At 58.6% G+C, this 17131-nt stretch overlaps 1 protein-coding gene across 1 annotated transcript; it reads left to right on the top strand.

Moving 5' to 3' along the window:
* The first annotated feature begins 24 nt into the window (after nucleotides 1–24).
* RNF166 (ring finger protein 166) lies at nucleotides 25–10687 on the top strand. Its single transcript, XM_045818602.1, has 6 exons — nucleotides 25–259; nucleotides 5547–5703; nucleotides 7450–7562; nucleotides 8242–8356; nucleotides 8483–8590; nucleotides 9622–10687. The coding sequence occupies exons 1-6, from the start codon at nucleotides 105–107 to the stop codon at nucleotides 9685–9687; spliced, it is 714 nt and encodes a 237-aa protein (XP_045674558.1). The 5' UTR covers nucleotides 25–104; the 3' UTR covers nucleotides 9688–10687.
* Nucleotides 10688–17131: the final 6444 nt, after the last annotated feature.

Here is a 17131-nt window from a genome sequence, read left to right on the forward strand (position 1 = left end):
GTGACTCTCCGACGTCAGCGCAGCGCCGTCGCGGCCGTGACGCGCGGGCCGGGCCGGGCCGGGCCGGCCGGGACAGCGGCGGCGGCGGCGGGCCTGGCCCGGGGATGGCGATGTTCCGCAGCCTGGTGGCCTCGGCTCAGCAACGACAGCCGCCGGGCGGGCCCGCAGGCGGTGACAGCGGCCTGGAGGCTCAGTACAGCTGCCCTATCTGCCTAGAGGTCTACCACCGGCCCGTGGCCATCGGCAGCTGTGGCCACACGTGAGTGCTCCGGGCGACCGCGGGGCCGGCGCTCCGCCGCAGGGAGGGTTCTGTGCCCAGCCGAGAGGGGCCCGAGGCCCACGGCCGCCGGGCACAGCCGGAGAGCCCGGCGCCCGGAAGACTCGGGGGCGGAGGCCCGGGGCTCCCTACGCAGCGCCGGCCCTGCGCCCCCGGCGCGTGCATCTGCCTTAGCCCAGGCTCCGCCAGCCCCGGGCACTCGACCCCACCACCTCATCGGCACACAGAGGCGACCGAAACTTTGTCCGGTTCGGAGTCCCCGCGTCCCTGGGGCTGCCGACGGCCTCGGTGGGCCTCCCTGGGTACCCAGAGGGCAGCAGGCGCGACCTCTGCGCCAGTCGCCTTGGATTCGGTCCCGTGGAGACTGGAGTGGGCAGTTGTAAATAAATGCCTGTAGTTTTTACTGTCAACTCTTTTTCGGACTTGTTGTCTATTGTCTGGACTGCTGAGGAGAGGAGTTCCCTAAAGTTAGGAGAGGGGCTTGTTTGGAGTCTGATGTTTTGTTTTGATGGAGAACTTGGGTCATATTGATTAGCAAGCAGCCAGGCAGGCTTGGCCCTCAGGGGACCAGTCGCTAAGCACCTTGCTACGGTTTCCAGCTGCACTAGGGCACACAGCGGGCTTCTGCGGTCGGTTTCAGGAACAGAAACCTGAGGATGTGGCTCTCCTCCCAGCTGACAGCTGCACTCAAGTCTAATCGTCAGCCTGTTTGGGAGGGAGCTGAGATCAGAGTACCCACTGAAATCAGGAAGATGGGGAGAGGGGGGCTAGAGGACTTGGCTGTCAGTGGAGCTGCTGAGTGTGTGGGGCTTTCACTGCAAGGGACCGAGCTGAGGTGCACCCAGGCTGATGGGAGGCCCTAGAACATTTTGCAAACAAGCTGACTTGGGAGGCTCTCGATACAAAGTGGTAATTGGAACTGCTGGGTGGGTGTGTGACTGCTCATCACTCAGAGAAGTGGCAGAGATGGTGTCGGGTTCCAGGAAGCCTTCACTTCCTGTCCCACACCTCCGTGTCAGGCAGCGTAGGAGAGCGCTGCAGGTTTGTCCCGAAGGGCACTGCACCTCACTTTTTCATGGTTCTTGTGACATTTTGACCGGGGCAGCCTCTGAACAGGACTTGTTTCTTGTAGGCACATACCAGTATGTGTTTTAAGGTGTGTTCTGCATCTTTCAGTCCAGCAGTGAGAGAGCTGTAAGGCTTCTAATTTTAGAAGACCTTCCCTAGGCCTAGGGTGGTGTCCCCTCCGCACCAGTGCTCACCCAGCTCTGGGCCACACTGTTTCCAGTCTCCTGGTCTGCACAAATTTGTATTTTCCAAGCGTGTCTTTTCTTACAACATGGTTTCCAGAATACAGAACTACACAGAATTGTGAAATGTCTTATAAACACCCCTCCCCCATCTTTTTGTTGTTGTTGTTGTTGCTGTTGCATAATCTGACCCCTCTCCTATTTCTTAGGCTTGTCGTACAAGAGCCTTTTCTACAACTTCTGCCTTAAAAAAGACTTACTCCCATGCTCTCCCTGCTGGCTTGTTTTCCTAGCTATTCTGTTTCTACTTCTTACTTCCTCTAAGTTTCTTCCCCAGTGTTGTGACTACATGTGTGCAGATGAGCAAAGAAGATTTAAAGGCTCTGCCTTTACTTTTGAAAACCTTGCTGGTGGTTTGGTTGTTTCCCCCCACAGCTACCTGACTAAGCAACTTCCTTCCGCAGCATGAATTTTCTAGTGGTGAGAGCAGCTCTGTCTGGAACAGACAGTCAGTACCCCGGCAGAAGGAGGGTTCACAGGGCTTTCGAGCAGGATCCCCCTCAGTGGAGCCTGTGGAAGAGCTCCCAGGAACTTCCCAGGGGCCCCAGGGGAAGCCAGTTTTCTGTCACACTCAAGGGACATTCTGGGCAGTGAGCCACATCCGGAAACAGAAACTGCTTAGCTGTTTCTAACTATCTCATAGACCCTCCCCCAAGGCCTGTGTTTGTTTGGGGCAGAGTTCAGCCCAGGCTGCCTCTGGCTTCTCTGTCTCTTCTGTCATCCCCCCTACTCAGTGCTGTCACACCTGTCCCTGCATCTAAGTGTCCTCACATACAATTTGTTAATGAACAGAGATCATAGAACAAAGCTCATGTATAAGGGGAACTGTAAGGAATGATAATAATAGATGTTTTCTGAGTGCTCCCTGGGAGGCAGGTACTGTCCTTATTCCTTAGTACAAGAAGCATGAGACAGAGAGGCTCAGTCAGGCTCCCAAAGTGTCACAGCAAAGCCAGGATTTGAGCTTGGGCAGCCAGGCCCGCCCTACCTCTTAGCCACACGCCCCCCACCACCTTCAGCGCCCCCTCCCCCTGCAGTTTTGTAGCAGTGATACAGACCCTGGAGACCAATGAGACTTTACAGCCCTCTGCCCAGCTGCACCCAAGTCCTCGAGCTGGCTTCTCTGGGTGGGGTTCCAGAGGCCTCAGGAGTTTCTGGCACTCCCTGCTCAGCTGCCCGAGAGCACTGGCCTCAGACCCATGGAGGCCTGGGCCCACAGGTGGCTCACCTGGATCTTCGAGTGGGTGAGCCCAGCCAGGTGGGTCAGGGCATGAGCCAGTGAGTGACCATGGAGAGAAGGCTTTGGAAGTTATCCTCCTAGCTCAGGACAGCTCCAGGTGCCTGGGGCCCAGCCTGCTTGCCTTCCTGCGTCTCTGAAACATTGGCCTGTGCTGGTGCACCTGAGTGCTGCGCTGTAGCCTGGAGTCCATGCAGCGGCCATCATGCTGTTGCAGCTGTACCTGCGGGCCTGATTGAGAGAGCAGACCCCTCAGCTGCCTCCTTCAGTTGGGAAGCCGTCCAGCACCAGCCCCTTGGGCAGATGTGGGCAGGAACCGTCTGTGGGAGAAGTGGGCACTCTTCGTCTGCATGGCTCTCAGCGCACCGTGGTGATGGTGCTGGAAATTAGGCCGTGAGCTAAGCTACTATGTGGACACCTGGTTCTGCCTCTAGCTCCACAGGGACTGGGACATGGAGACAAGCAATGCTGTGGGGCTGGCGGGTGAGTCCAGGGCCATGCAGGGGTCTGTGTATGCCTTCTTGATACGAGTCCCAAAGTTCCCCTGCCTGCTGCTGGAGGACAGTGGGGCACTCTTCACCCCAACCTCTGTGTCTCTTGTCGGAGGCCTGCTCCTCTGGAGGCCTGCACCAGGCCCTACGTTCTCCTGATGACATGCTGACAGCTCGTCCCCACGTGTGGTTTTGTGTCCTTTCTTTCTGCACATGTTCTTACAGCTTTATTGAAATCTACTTGCCTTATTTGAATTGTATAAGTCAGTGGTTCACAGTATATCCACAGCACTGAGTAACATTGCCGCAGTCAGTACGTTCTGATCACCCCAAAAAAGAAACCTTGTCCCCATCAGCAGTCAGACTGTGTACGCCAGCCCCACACTCACTAATCTGGTTTCTGTCTCTGTGGGTTTGCCTGTTCTGGATAGTTCACGTGAATGGAATCATACTCTGGTCCTTTGTGATCAGCTTCTCTGACTTAGCGTGACTTTTCCAAGGTGCCCCCAGCTGTCGCACCTGTCAGCCCACACTCTCCCTTATGGCTAAGTTGTAGTCCGTCAGAGATAGACCACGATCTGCGTGTCCGACACCTGTCGTTGGACACGGGGTCCCTTCTACCTGGCTGTTGTGACTGGTGCTGAGTGAGCACTCGTGTGGGCTTTTTTCAGCTTCCACGTTGTGACCGTCCCGCCAGCACTTTCCCCCGGAGACTGGGTGAAGGAAGAGGCTTCTTCCCCCAGCTGTTAGGCTAAGCATATGCTGAGACTGGCGAGAGGGGCAGTCCTGGAATCCTCACTGGAGTTCCGGGGTGGGTGCGTGGTGTCCCCTTTGCGTGCCTGCCGTGACGCCTGGCGAGCCCTCCCTCGGTGCAGGATGTGGCAGGGGGCCCACCTCCTTACTCTGCAAGACAAAGCCTAGCTGGACCTTCTCTCACATGCAGACGTTAACATGAGAGGTGGCCGGCCAGGTGGTGGCAGCACCAGGGCCAGTGTGTAGGAGGAGGGCCTTGGGTTGGGTAGCATGAGGGACTCCAGATCCCCTTGCCTGGGGTTTTCTTGGAGAAAGAGGTGAAAATATGATGGCGAAAGGGGCCCCGACTCCTTAGCTTTGCTGCATTGTCTGGACGCTCAGGAACATTCTCACGCCCATGTGTCCTGTACAGCTCGTGTCCCCACCGTGGCCCGGCCTGCTTGACATACTCAGGTGGGGGCAGAGGCATGCGCACCCTGCAGGTTCCCTGCAGTTTGCAGAGCTGCCACCTTTCTCATGCATCGGGCCCGGCCCCTGTGATGGGATGGAGCGCATGCTTTTCTGGGGCTGTGAAGGTTCCAGGTCTCTGTCTCAGCTACGTGGTCCCCACAGCACTTTCTAAAGCTCGACTGATGTGGTCCTGCAGTCAAGCGCCTACCCCCTCTCACCCCCTATGACCAGCTCTGCTCCCTGCCATGAGCAGCCTGCTCCTCTGCAGCGTGGATGGTGGTTGTGAATTCCAGCTGAGGGTGCGTGGGCAGGAGGGCTCACTGCACATGAGCACACACAGGATGGGGCACCTCCAGGGATGGTGCTGAGAGCTCGGGGCCACAAGAAGCCTCAGGTGCCCAAGTGCATGCCCAGGGCCAGGAGTATCACTGCTGAACAGTCGGGGCCCGAGCACAGTCCCTCCTGTCACTGTCCTCCATTCAGGCCAGTCAGGAGCCCTTCCTGCCTGAGGAGGGGTCACTGTTCCATGGATGCTCATGCTCACCTGCCCCATCCAGTGAGTCCTGCTTCCCTGGGGCCCTGCAGTTTCCTCTCTCACCATTGTTAGTGATTTTACTCCCCAGAGTTTAGTGGGTGGGGGGTCTCCAGGGTCCCTTGTACTGTCCCTTAGTCCTCTGAGCCCCCTGAGCTGTAGGTACCACGTGGCAGTGAGATAGGCAGGCCGAGCCTGGCCTCCTCCTACAGCCAGAGCTCTTGCCGGGAACAGGGCAGTGGGGCCAGCACAGGTCCTAGAGAGCCACAGCCACAGCTCTGCCCAGTTCCAGGATGCGGTGGAGGGGCTCTTGGGGCTCTTAGGAGAGGACCTGGGGTCATTGTTCAGCCAGATGGTGCCCATCCAGCCAGTGGGACCCAGGCTCAGGAGTGACTGTCTCCAGAAACTCCCAGTTGACAGCAGAGGTGAGTTGCCCTGCGGAGGCTGGAGCAGGCCGGCCTGTGACCTCGGGCCCATGTCCCCTGCCCCACTGCAGGTTCTGCGGGGAGTGCCTCCAGCCGTGCCTGCAGGTTCCGTCTCCCCTTTGTCCGCTGTGCCGCCTGCCCTTCGACCCCAAGAAGGTGGACAAGGCTGCCCAGGTGGAGAAGCAGCTCTCATCCTATAAGGCACCCTGCCGGGGCTGCAACAAGAAGGTACCCCACCCCAAACAGCTTCCTGGGTCCAGGAGACAGCTTTTTTTTTTTTTTTAAGATTTTATTTATTTTTAGAGAGCGGGGAATGGTGGGAGAGAGAGATGAAGAGAAACATCGATGTATGTGAGAGAAACACTGATTGGTTACCTCTCACACACACCCCAACCAGGGGCTGAAACCCCAAACCCACGTGTACCCTGAGGGAATCGAACCAGGGACCTTTCACTTTGCAAGACAACACTGAGCCAAGTGAGCCACACCTGTCAGGGCCAGAAGAGGATTTTGAGTGCTTGGGGCCCTGGTTCTGCCCTCCAGCAAAGGAGCTGGGCTCTTCCCCTTCCAGTTGAGAACCCTGCAGCTCTGCTCGGCCCCTCCCGCACAGCACGAGGCATTTCTAGATGGCCCTGCCTCTTGTCCCATGTTGCACCCCCCACACCCGACTCCACTGCCTGGCCTGGGCTCTGGGTTGCTTGTGTGCACTGTAGCCGATACAGGGACACGGGCTGAGCTGAAACCCACCCCAGACACAGCCTTGACGCTCCAGGGATCCACTGCCCACTGCAGGCATTGACGCAGGGGAGAGGAGGGCAGCTGGGGCCATGGGCTGAATGTAGCGCCTCACTCTGTGGCCTTGCCACCCTCCCCGGCCTGCCTCGGGCGTGCTGCCCTGGAGCCCACCCCACCGCTGTCGTTGCACCCACTGCTCCTCCACGCCTGGGGGGCCTCCTCCTGGTGGACAGAGCAGGAACTGAGTTTGAATTTATTTTAAGACTTAGCCATCTCTCTGGTTAACAAGTTCTACTAATTTAGCACAGTGGAAAAACAGCCCTTGATTGCTTTGCCCTAAAGGTCAAAGGTCTGAACTTCCTGAGCTGCCCTGAGGATCTCTGGGAGGGGCTACTGGCGCTTCCTTCAAGCTCACAGAACCCCTGCCCTTCGCTCCATGTCCCCCAGCCCTGGGCAGAGCTGGTATTGAAAGTCTGCACTGTCACCCCAGACGCTGGGTCAGGCCTCAGCCCTGGGGACTGTTCCCTGCACTCACGGAGGCAGCTGTGTCCCTGGCTGCTTCCTCAGTTCCGTGAACTGCTTCCCTATCTGTGAAATGTTTACCTTCCAGCCTCAGCATAGGCAACATGGCGGGAAGGTGGTGTCCGCATCTCAGGGAGGGCTGAGCAAGGGTCCTTGTCAACTCTCACCTCCCCCCTACTCCGGTCTGACCTGGGACAACTCCGCCCACCCCCACTGCCCCTAGAGTTTGTGGCTCGGGCAGCTGAGGACAAGGTTGTGCTGTGTTTGGTTTGGTGCCTTTGGGTAAGGAGTGTTGTCCGCTGTTCGATGGTCTAAATGAATTTGACCCATTGGTTCCTGTTACAAGGGACGTTTTTCCTGAATGACCCTACCTTCCCGTTCCCCCAGGGACCATCTTTGCCCTCAGCTCCCCGGAGACCCCAGTGGGGGTGTCCTCCCTTTCAGGAGCTGGTGGCTGGCGCCAGCCACCTGCAAGGTCCCGGCTAAAGCAGGGAGCACCCACTGCTGGGTCGAAAGTCCATCTCCTTTCCTCAGCACCTTTTCTCCAGCAGATGCTGCACCCCCGAGAGAAGCCCCAGCGTCTGCTCACTGAGCCACTAGGCTGTGAACGGCAGGAGCAGGACCTGCTTGCTGACTGTTCTCTGGTCCAACAGAGCCTGAGGCTTTTCCTGCCCCCCACCCCCGACGGCCTGACACCCACCCTGCCTGTCTTCACAGGTGACACTGGCCAAGATGAGGGTGCACGTTTCCTCCTGCATGAAGGTCCAGGAGCAGATGGCCAACTGTCCCAAGTTTGTCCCTGTGGTGCCCACATCCCAGCCCATTCCCAGGTAGGCTCCCCCGCCAGAGGCCCTCAGAGGCCCTGTCCCTTGTTGGAGCAGCTCCTGGTCTGCATCACTAGGTGGGGGCAGCGCTGCTCCACCCTGACGAGGTGGGGGGCTCTGCACTTCCTCTGGGGGAGCCTCACTACCCTGCAGGAAGGGGAACCCCAGAGGTTCCATGCCAGGCTCATGCATCACCTCCCAGCAGGGGAGCGCTGACCCCAGAAAAGCTGGGTCTGGACAGATGCCACCTCTCAGGGCAGGCGGCCTGTCCTCAACCTGCTTTCCCAGCCACGTCGGGGGAGGAGAGGGACTGGGAGTGCGTGAGGTGGCAGTCGGCTCCAGAGAAGTTGCAATGGGGTGTGCAGGGGAGCAGGGCAGAGGGTCCCATGACAGCCAAGGTCTCCTGATGGGGAAGGAGGAGCGGTGGAGTGTGAGGACAGTGATGGGGTGGTCTCCGGGGCAGGACGACCGGAGCAGGCAGGGGTGGTGATGGAGGCCAGAGAGCGGTGCGCTGCACTCAGCCCATGGCCCCAGCTGCCCCAACTCCCCTCTGGCTGGGCCTCCTTCTCACCCGCTACCCAAGGCAGAGCAGGACACACCTATGTTGGGGCAAGTGGGGCCAGGGTTCAAGAAGGTTGGCAGTGCCCAGGAAGGCCATCGTTCACCCCTCTGCTTCCTGCCCCAGTTCTGTCCCCAACAGGTCCACCTTTGCCTGCCCCTACTGCGGCGCCCGCAACCTGGACCAGCAGGAGCTGGTGAAGCACTGTGTGGACAACCACCGCAGCGATCCCAACCGCGTGGTGAGCGCCTGCTGCCCGCCTGCCTGGGTGCCTGAGTCCCGCTGTCTACCCACACTGCCTTCCTGGGATCCCGGGGCGGGGGCCTCTCCACTCCGGCTCGCCTTCACCTCAGCACCCCTGTTTTAGGTGTGTCCCATCTGCTCAGCGATGCCCTGGGGTGACCCCAGCTACAAGAGTGCCAACTTCTTGCAGCACCTGCTCCACAGGCACAAGTTCTCCTACGACACCTTCGTGGTACGTGTCTTGCCTCCTTCTCCCCCGCCCTTAACCAGCCTTAGACCCACGATTCAAAGGGAGCTGAGCACACAGAGGCCCCCTGGGTTTCTGTGGGAGCCGCCAGCAGGCTGGGTGCTCGTGGCAGTCAGGCCCTGGGGCCGCTGGAGGGCCTCAGGGGCCCTGGAGCTTCACAGAGCATTTCAGGGGGGCTCCTTGGCTTTTTGGGGTCTCTCACCACAAGTTCTCTTCACATTGGGGGAGTAGGGGAGCTTCTCTGGGAGAGGCGGCCACGGGTACAGTGGCTGTCACAGGACACTGTCTCCCGAGCCCTGCCAGCACAGAGAGCCCCGTGGAGGCTGACAGACTGGCCTTGAGTGCTTGTCGGAGAGAAGCCGGAGGGAGTTCACCACCCGGAAAACCTCCAGCTCATTCTCCCTCTCCCACCTGCTTGGGCTGGAACCACGCAGGCTCCTCCTCCTGCTCAACCCCGCCCCACCCAGCCCTGTCATCCTGTCCCTGCTGGCCGCAGGTGCCCGGGCTGTGTGGGACAGTCACCTGTGCTCCCGTTTGCCCCCGGCCTCCTGGAGGTTAGAGGCATGCAGCTCTCTGGCTTCTCTGCTCATCTCAGAACCCCGGTTTTCACATCTGAGGCAAAAGGACAGCTCTTTCTCCGAGTGTCTGCCCCTCCCACAGTTCCACTGGGCAAGGTGTCCGCTGGACGAAGTGTCCCCTGAGCAGCTGCAGGGACCCTGTGCAGCCCTCGGGGTTGGGAACCTGGGGGAAGCCCGATACCCCACATGTGGGCAGCACTTCAACCTCCAGCAGAGCTTTCGGTGCGTGACCGTGATGATCCCGTGACCCCACATGACTATCCAGGGCCTCATTCTTGTCCCGGGTCATCCTGAAAGGAGGTGGAGAGACAGGAAGTGGTACTGCTGGTCCGTTTGGGGTGGCTGGACAGAGGAAGTGGTCCTGAGAGGTCGCTAGCACAGCCGGCCCTCTTGCCTGAGCCCGTGAGCCCCGGCCCATCTCCACTCCCTGTCTTCCAGGACTACAGCATCGACGAGGAAGCCGCCTTCCAGGCTGCCCTGGCCCTGTCTCTCTCCGAGAACTGAAGGCACAGCCCCGCTGCCGGGACCCACCCCTCTGGCCTCGAGGGACGGGGCGTGCTTGCTCTCTGGCCCGGCACCTGCACTCGGATGCGCTTTGTGGGCCAGGTGGGGCCTCCATCCTCTCAGAGGAGAGGTGGTACTCAAGATCGCCAGGGCCCAGGAGAGACCACTGTCCCCTCGCCATCAAGAGGATGGCCGCCTGTGCTCCTGGCCGAGCATGGCTGGTTTCTTCGGTGCTTGGGGCCACGCAGGCGGCCCTCTCAGGGTCGGCCCCTCGGGACTGAGAGCAGTCAGCTGCCTGTCTCTCTCAAAGCCATGACGTCCTTCCTGTGCGGAGGGGGAGCCCCGGCGACACCCGGCCGGCTGCCAGCGTCTGGCAGCGCTGCCCCTGTGCGCCCGGTACTGGCTTTGTGATACCTAGGAATTCCAGCATTTTTCTATATATTCCAGTGTGATAGCCTTTTCACATTTTATAGAGCAGAGACAACGCAGTTACTCTTCATATTGCAATATCTGTGTTTGACTAGGAACAATAGTATTTTTATGGAACATTTACAAAATTATATTTTTAAAAAAAAATCGAAAACAGTTGAGGGATCAAGCTGGGGAGGGAAGGAAAGAGGGGGCAGATGCTGGAGCCAGAACGAACCATGAGTTTTGCTTGTGCGCACAGGATGGAGGGGGCCCCGTCCCAGGTTGTCTCCGCGTTTTCCAGGGTTCCTGCGGTGGGTTCGTCATTTCCCTTTGATAACGACCTGGGAGAAACCCCAGCACCTTGGCCACTTCTGTGGCTGCTGGGCTGTGTGAGCCCTCTGCCTGGGGTCTCGGCTGAAGCTGGCACCTTTCCAAAGCTGGCCACCCTCTGCCGCCCCCAGCGGTGGTAGACCTTGGGGCGGCCTGTGCAATAGTGGGCTGGACCGGGAAATGCTTGTCTTGTTTGGTTCATGGCATAAATTATTGCTGTCTTTTTAAAAAATTTAAATAAAATGTTTCAAAGCATCTATAGCAGCCTGGTGGGTTTCATTCTGTGAATATAAAAAGCAGAGGACCAGTCCTGACCGGTGTGGTGCAGTTGGTTGGGCGTCATCCCACAAACCAAATGGTCACTGGTTTGATTCCCGGTCAGGGCACATGCCTGGGTTGTGGGCTTGCTCCCTGGTCAAGGTGCTTATGAAAGGCAACAGATCGATAATTCTCCTGTCAATGTTTCTCTCCCTCATCAATGTTTCTTTCTCCTCTCTTTCTCCTTCCCTTCCCCACTCTCTAAAAATAAGTAAACTCTTTTAGAAAGCAGAGGGCTGGTGTATAGTCACCACAGCCTGCCTTTGCGAATGTGTTTCTGTCCCCAGACAGCTCCAGCTCAGAGTGGAGCTGGCTCCAGGGCCACCGTGGAGAGCACGCAGGGCCAGGAGGAGCACCGTGGGCCAGCACCCTGCCCACCCCTCCTAGGCCCTGTCAGCCTCGGCCACGAGCGGTCACTGGGAAGACCAGGTCCTCCTGTGAGCACAGTGCTTCCTGAGGGCACTGGGGGTTTCTCAGCCCTCACCCCTCACACCCTGGCCTGTTTCTGCCTCTGTCAGAGCAAGTTCTTGAACTGCATCTGGTCCCTTGTGAAAAACCCAGGCAAAGGTTTGCTGGGTATTGGTGGCTTTCACCTCCTTCTTGGTCCTAGGACAGGGTTCACGGAGGCCAGCAGGCTGGCTGGGCACCTACCCAGGCTCCCTGGCCAAGCCTGGTCAGAATGGGGCCTGTTCTGGGGCCCAGAGTAGGCCGTGGTGGTCTTCAGGGTGCCCTTGGGGCAAAGCCCCACAGCCCTACAGTCCCCTTCCAGCAGCTACTCTCCTTGCTGCTGGCTCTTGGCACTCTGCAGCCAACCCAATAGCCTGCCTGGTGCCCCCAAATGTAACCTTGGCCCCTGAGCCTCAGCCACTAGAGGATCACAAAGAGCCATTTAGACATTGGCACCCTGCCTTCCTCCACAGCAGCCCCCACCTAGGGACTGCACTCCGGGGCCACCATCGGTGCCACAGCCTCTGCAGCTCCCCAAGTCACCGTGGGCCTTTCAAAGCTGGCAAGAATCACCTGCCGGCCAGGATCCTGGCGGCTGGTCATCAGAGCTGAGCCCTGCACCTGCCTCGCTCTTGTCCATTTGTCACCAGGCTGTTTACCCAAGCAGGCCTGTGTTCTGGACCACTCCTCTGGGGAGTTGGGTCTCCTGAGCTTACAGCTGTGGCAGGGCAGGGCGAGAAGGTTCCACAAGCCCGAGGGGAGTGTGACGTGGTCTGCAGTTACCCCCTTTGGAAGCAGTCGGCCTCAGACGCCTTCACTAGGAGACACCCTCCCTCCGACCAGTCTTGGACCCCGCTGGCCAAGGGTGCCAGGTTCCAGGGAGCCCCAGAGCCGCCTGCCAGCCTGCCCTTTCCGTGGCCTTTAGAGGTAGCCCGGGTGCAGTGTGCCCCGGAGGAGCTCTCTGGGTCCTGCCCCAGGCGCCCCTGGGGCTGACAGGAGAGGCAGGGTGGTGCGGCAGCTAGGGTCCCCTCACAGGAGGCCAGACGGCTAGAACCCCAGGGCCTTGGCTGCCATGAGGCCCTCCCACCCCACACTGCCGACTGGCCACCAGACTCTGGGACACAAGGCCACTTTCCCCAGCCTCACTGAGAGGGAAGGACCAGAGCCTTCCAGCTCCTCAGGGGATGTGGAGCCAGCTGGGGCAGTGCTGACAGTCACTCCCTCCTGTTGCCCCATCTCTGCTCTGCCCTCTAACCCGGCACCGCCCTCCTCCCGGGAACCTCCCTGGCACCTGACGCTCTAGGTATGAGGTTGGCAAAAAGTTCGTTTAACTTTGTGCATACAGTGGGTCTAGCTGGGCTTGGTTGTCTTTAACTTCATTCAAAACAATTTTGCTAGATTGTATTGTGGCAGCCGTCATATCAGTGTGCATTTAAAAAATATTAAAATTGGTGAATTTTTGTGCCGCTATTTTAATATTGAAGATGGAAGAAGATAGGCAATATTTTTGGTGTATTATGCTTCATTATTTTAAGAAAGGTAACAACTGAAACAAAAAAAGATTTGTGCAGTGTATGGAGAAGGTGCTGTGACTGATCAAATGTGTCAAAAGTGGTTTGCGAAGTTTCCTGGTACTACTGACAGTTTGGCCAAGTAATTCTTTGCTGTGAGGCTGCCTGATGCACTGGGAGATGTTTGGCAGCACCCCTGGCCTCTGCCCACTAGAAGCTGATAGTGGGAGATAGCCAACACACTCGGAATATCCAAGTAAGTAAAGTTATTGATGAAAATGAAAAATGTGTCTTTTACGGAAAAAACGTAACAGACTCTTTGGCCAACCCAATAGTAACCTCCTCCAGAGCCAGCCAAGCCTTCCTTGAGCCAGGACCCTTGTCCGTTCTTCCCCCAGAGCTGCCTGGACACAGTCTGTGGTTCTGGGCCATCCAAGGGAGCATGTGTCCTGCCTCCAGTTAGGCCTTAAACCTTATCGCAGGGCTGGTGCCAGCATGCGTGCTCACCACTCGGCCACTGGCCAGGCCTGTCCACACCCGGTCAGCACCCCCCACCGCCTCCTGGGGGACAGGACGGTGCTGCTCCCACAGGCCCAGGCCACTCAGTCGCCATGGCCCTCGGTGCCCAGGAGCCCTGGAGGTGGCTACAGAGCATCTCAGCAGGTCCTGACTTCACCATGCCCTTGCTTGCTGTCCACCCATCAGGGAGATGGCTGGGTGATGGGGCCAGATGGGATCAGACCGCCACACGGAGCACACAGCACACACAGGGCAAATGGGGACACAGGGCACACACAGGCCTGTGGGAACATATGGACCATGCCAGCCACACCATTGCTCCAAACCAACGTCCAAGACAGCCTTCCCAGGAGAGAGCATCTGCATGAACCCCATGGGGGGAGGCGTGTGAGGCCTAGACCGGCAGCCTTGCATGCAGTGAGGCATCAGGGGGCACCTCAGGGCGAAGCTGCCGCACCAGCAGCCTCCTCTTACTTTGGATAAAATCTGAAGCAGAGCTTCCCAATGAGGACGGGGGCCTAGACTGCAGCTGGGGTAGGAGCCAAACACCCAGGCCAGCCCCTCGTGTCCTTCCCCAGGTCCCACCACAAAGCCACAGGGCAGCCGGAGCCAGCGCTGCCACCCGGCTGCGTCCCAGGTTTCCCCCTGGCCCAGCGTGTGGGCTCAGACACAGGGCCCCCTGCTTTGTGATGGGAGTTCCTGAAGCTAGGGTCACTCCCTAGGACAAACGCAGGGACTGACAGTCCCTGGCAGCTTGTCTCCTCCGCACAAAGCCAAGCAGTCCTTACATTCAGGGTCCCCTTAGGCCTTTGCCCTGAAGTGTACCCAGCTGGAGGTGCCATTTGCTTTTGTTCATGTTAGGTGCTCCTAGAAAGTGCCTCTTTGTTTGCTGGTATCTGGGACTTATCTTGCTAGGAAGGGAACAAGCAGCCAGGCCGCCTAAAGGAAGGACACTTGCAGCACAGGGCCCCGGGCCCAGGCTGGGTTCCCTTCAGTAGCTCAGGGCTCCCGAGAACTGGCCACCAGCTCCGGGCTCAGGGAGGACTTACAGGGCAGACTGGACACAGCCGTGCCTCCTGAGCAGCCTCCTGGCGGTCTCGGCTCAGCCTGGGTGTGTGGGACCCTGGGCGGGTCCTTGCAGGAAGTACACATGTGTCCAGGGGCCTGGCACCAGGAAACAAGTGCCTGCTTCCCCTCATCATCAGGGGCCCCGCACACCTGCTACACAGGGCTGTGGCCCCCCTCAACCCCCTGGGTGTGGTGCCTGATGCCCAGGAGGGACAGGGCGAAATTACTGCCCCATTTCCCGAAGGAAGAAAGAAATTCCAAGAACTTGTCACAAGGGATGAAAAGCCTGACATGCCATAGCCATGGACTCCTCCTACTGAGGTACCCTGACAAGTCCCGTGTGGGGGACAGGATGCCTCTGCCCCTGGGGTCTGGTGTGAGGAGGGACACTTCCTCATGACACAGCTGCAGTGAGCGCGCTCACGGGAGAAGGGCCTTAAACCCGCTCTTGACAAGGCATCCTGGTGGACGGGGTCCGAGGCGCCCTCCCGCAATCAGCCTCGGGACGCATCTCTAGACGCTCACTCTCAGTCAGTCAGAAGCAACTGGGGGAGGCTGGCCTCTGGGCCACAGCCTGGGCTTCAGCCGAGGAAAAGGACAGGCGAGCCAGTGGGAACAAGGTGGGCTGGAACAGGTTGGTTTCCTCCCAGTGCAGCCTTCACAGCCACGGGTCCGGCCAGCAGCTGGGCTCCTGGCTTAGGGTCCTCCGAGTGAGGAGCAGGAGAGGCAGGCACCAGCAGGCTGTCTGGTGGGCCTGCGCCTCCCCACGTGTCTATGCTATCAAACCTCTGGACACACTTAGAGAGGAGGGGCAGGCACAGGAACAGGCCACTGGGAAGTGCAAGCAGCACCAATGTGGCATTTTTCTAGAATCTCTGAGCACATTTGATGTGTGGGTTTGTGGTGCTGTGCTTTGTTAGTTCTTCTTGACCAGGTGGGCCCTCACAGCAAGTAGGGGACAGCAAGGGCTGCTGTCGGGGTGAGTGTCCTGGGCGACTATAAAAAAAACCCCACAGCTATGTGGCTTCCACAACACAAATGGATTCTCCCATAGCTCAGGAGGCCAGAGGTCCGGTGGCCAGGTGTGGGCAGGGCTGGTTCCTTCTGAGCGCTGTGAGGGAGCATCCATTCCGCCCCTGCTCTCCGGCTCTCCCAGGCTGGCTCCGGCAGCCGCCACATCCTCGGCTCATAGATGCGTCACCGACCCGTCGGCTTCACGTGGCATTCTCCCTGTGCCTTCACCTCATTAGCTGTCTGTGTGTGTCTGTGTCCAATTTCACCTTTTATCAGAACACAAGTCATCAGAGAGGGGCCACCCTAGTGACCTCCCTTTGACCTACAAAGACCCTATATCCAAGTAAGACCACAGCCACAGGTGCTGGCGTTAGGACTGCATGTCAGTTCACCGTCAGCACACGCTGAATAGGGAAGCACCAGGCGTGAGCTGCAGCTTGGTGCTGCCTGGAAAGGGGTGGCAACGGGTGTCTGTAATCTTGTCACACTCTCGCTCCATTGCCTTGTGGATTTCTGGAGGGTGCTGGAACCACCGCTTGGCACCAGGGTTGCTGAGGGCCCCTTGAGAGGTGACCCACTGCCCTGACACAGCCTGGAGACAGAGCCAGTGGGCTCCTGCACAGGTGTACTGCTCAGTGTGGCAACCAGCACGCCTGGCCAGGGAGCCTGTCCAACCCACTGCAGGCTCCTTTGGGGTGTGCCTTGAAGAGACTCCGAGTCCTGCAGTGGGAGCCTTCTAGAGAGCCTGCCCTAGGCCAGGTCGAATGCCAACAGGGTTCCCAGGGCCTAGGAGGTGCACCCTGGAGTCCTGGGCATGCTCTTGCTGGCAGGGCCCAGCTCCTTGACTGGCAGCTGCTGCAGAGGTGAGAGCCAGCGAAGACGCCTCTCCGGCAGACCTCAAGGACAGGACGGACCTTGCTGCTCTCTGTGCCCTGGTGGTGCGGTGAGCAAGAGAAGCACAGCCCACCAACCAAGTGGACTCAAGACTGTGAGTGTCGAGGTTCGGACATTGCACTAAGGGCGGATCAGCACATGAGCAGGTCCAGCTATCACTGTGAGAGAGAACCACCCAACACGTGGCTTTTTGAGTCTCTCCAGCAACCTGCGGGGGACAAGGGGCCAGCTCCACTGTGTGGGCAAAGGAGAGTGCAGAGAGGACTCATTGAGGTAAGCAGGTGGGAATTGAGCTATGGACTCAACAGACCCCTCGCTTCAAGGCCAGGGCTCACCTGCTGATGCCTGACCTCTGCATCACACAGGAACAGCTCCTGTGACCTCACACACTCACCCACATGTATACACACACACACATATGTTGTAGGTGTGCATGTATAGGACACAGGTCTGCACATGTGCACATACAAGCATGCACACAAACTGACACAGACACACATAGCACATCCCTGCTGGCCACTGCTCAGTTCTTGCCTTTCATGCCCCAACCCCCAGCACCCTCCTCAGCACCCAACGTCACACTCTCTGCACGCCCTAAGGTGTCTAGGCCTCTGCTGCCTACCATATAGGCTGTGTGCGGAGGGACAATGTCCTCTCTCAGTACCCCCGTATCACACAGGATGTGTCCACTGACCCTCTATTTAAGATCCAGTATCACCTCTAACCATCAGGCCTCCAAATGGGTTGAGAGGAGCAGCTGTGAGCAGTAGTGAGTTTGCCTTCACTGGGGGTGACCAAGCGCACACTGGCCACCAGTCTGACCAGTCGTTGGGAGCTGGAGCGTTGGATCCGAGTTTTCACAAATCCATCCCCTTGGATAGTGTGGGGGTACCTCAAATTGGGGTTTCCCAACTACGGTCACCACTCCTCAG

This window comes from Phyllostomus hastatus, unplaced genomic scaffold (genome assembly GCF_019186645.2).
Source record: "Phyllostomus hastatus isolate PE091 unplaced genomic scaffold, TTU_PhHast_1.1 phas_scaffold_345, whole genome shotgun sequence".
Taxonomy (NCBI): Eukaryota; Metazoa; Chordata; class Mammalia; order Chiroptera; family Phyllostomidae; genus Phyllostomus; species Phyllostomus hastatus.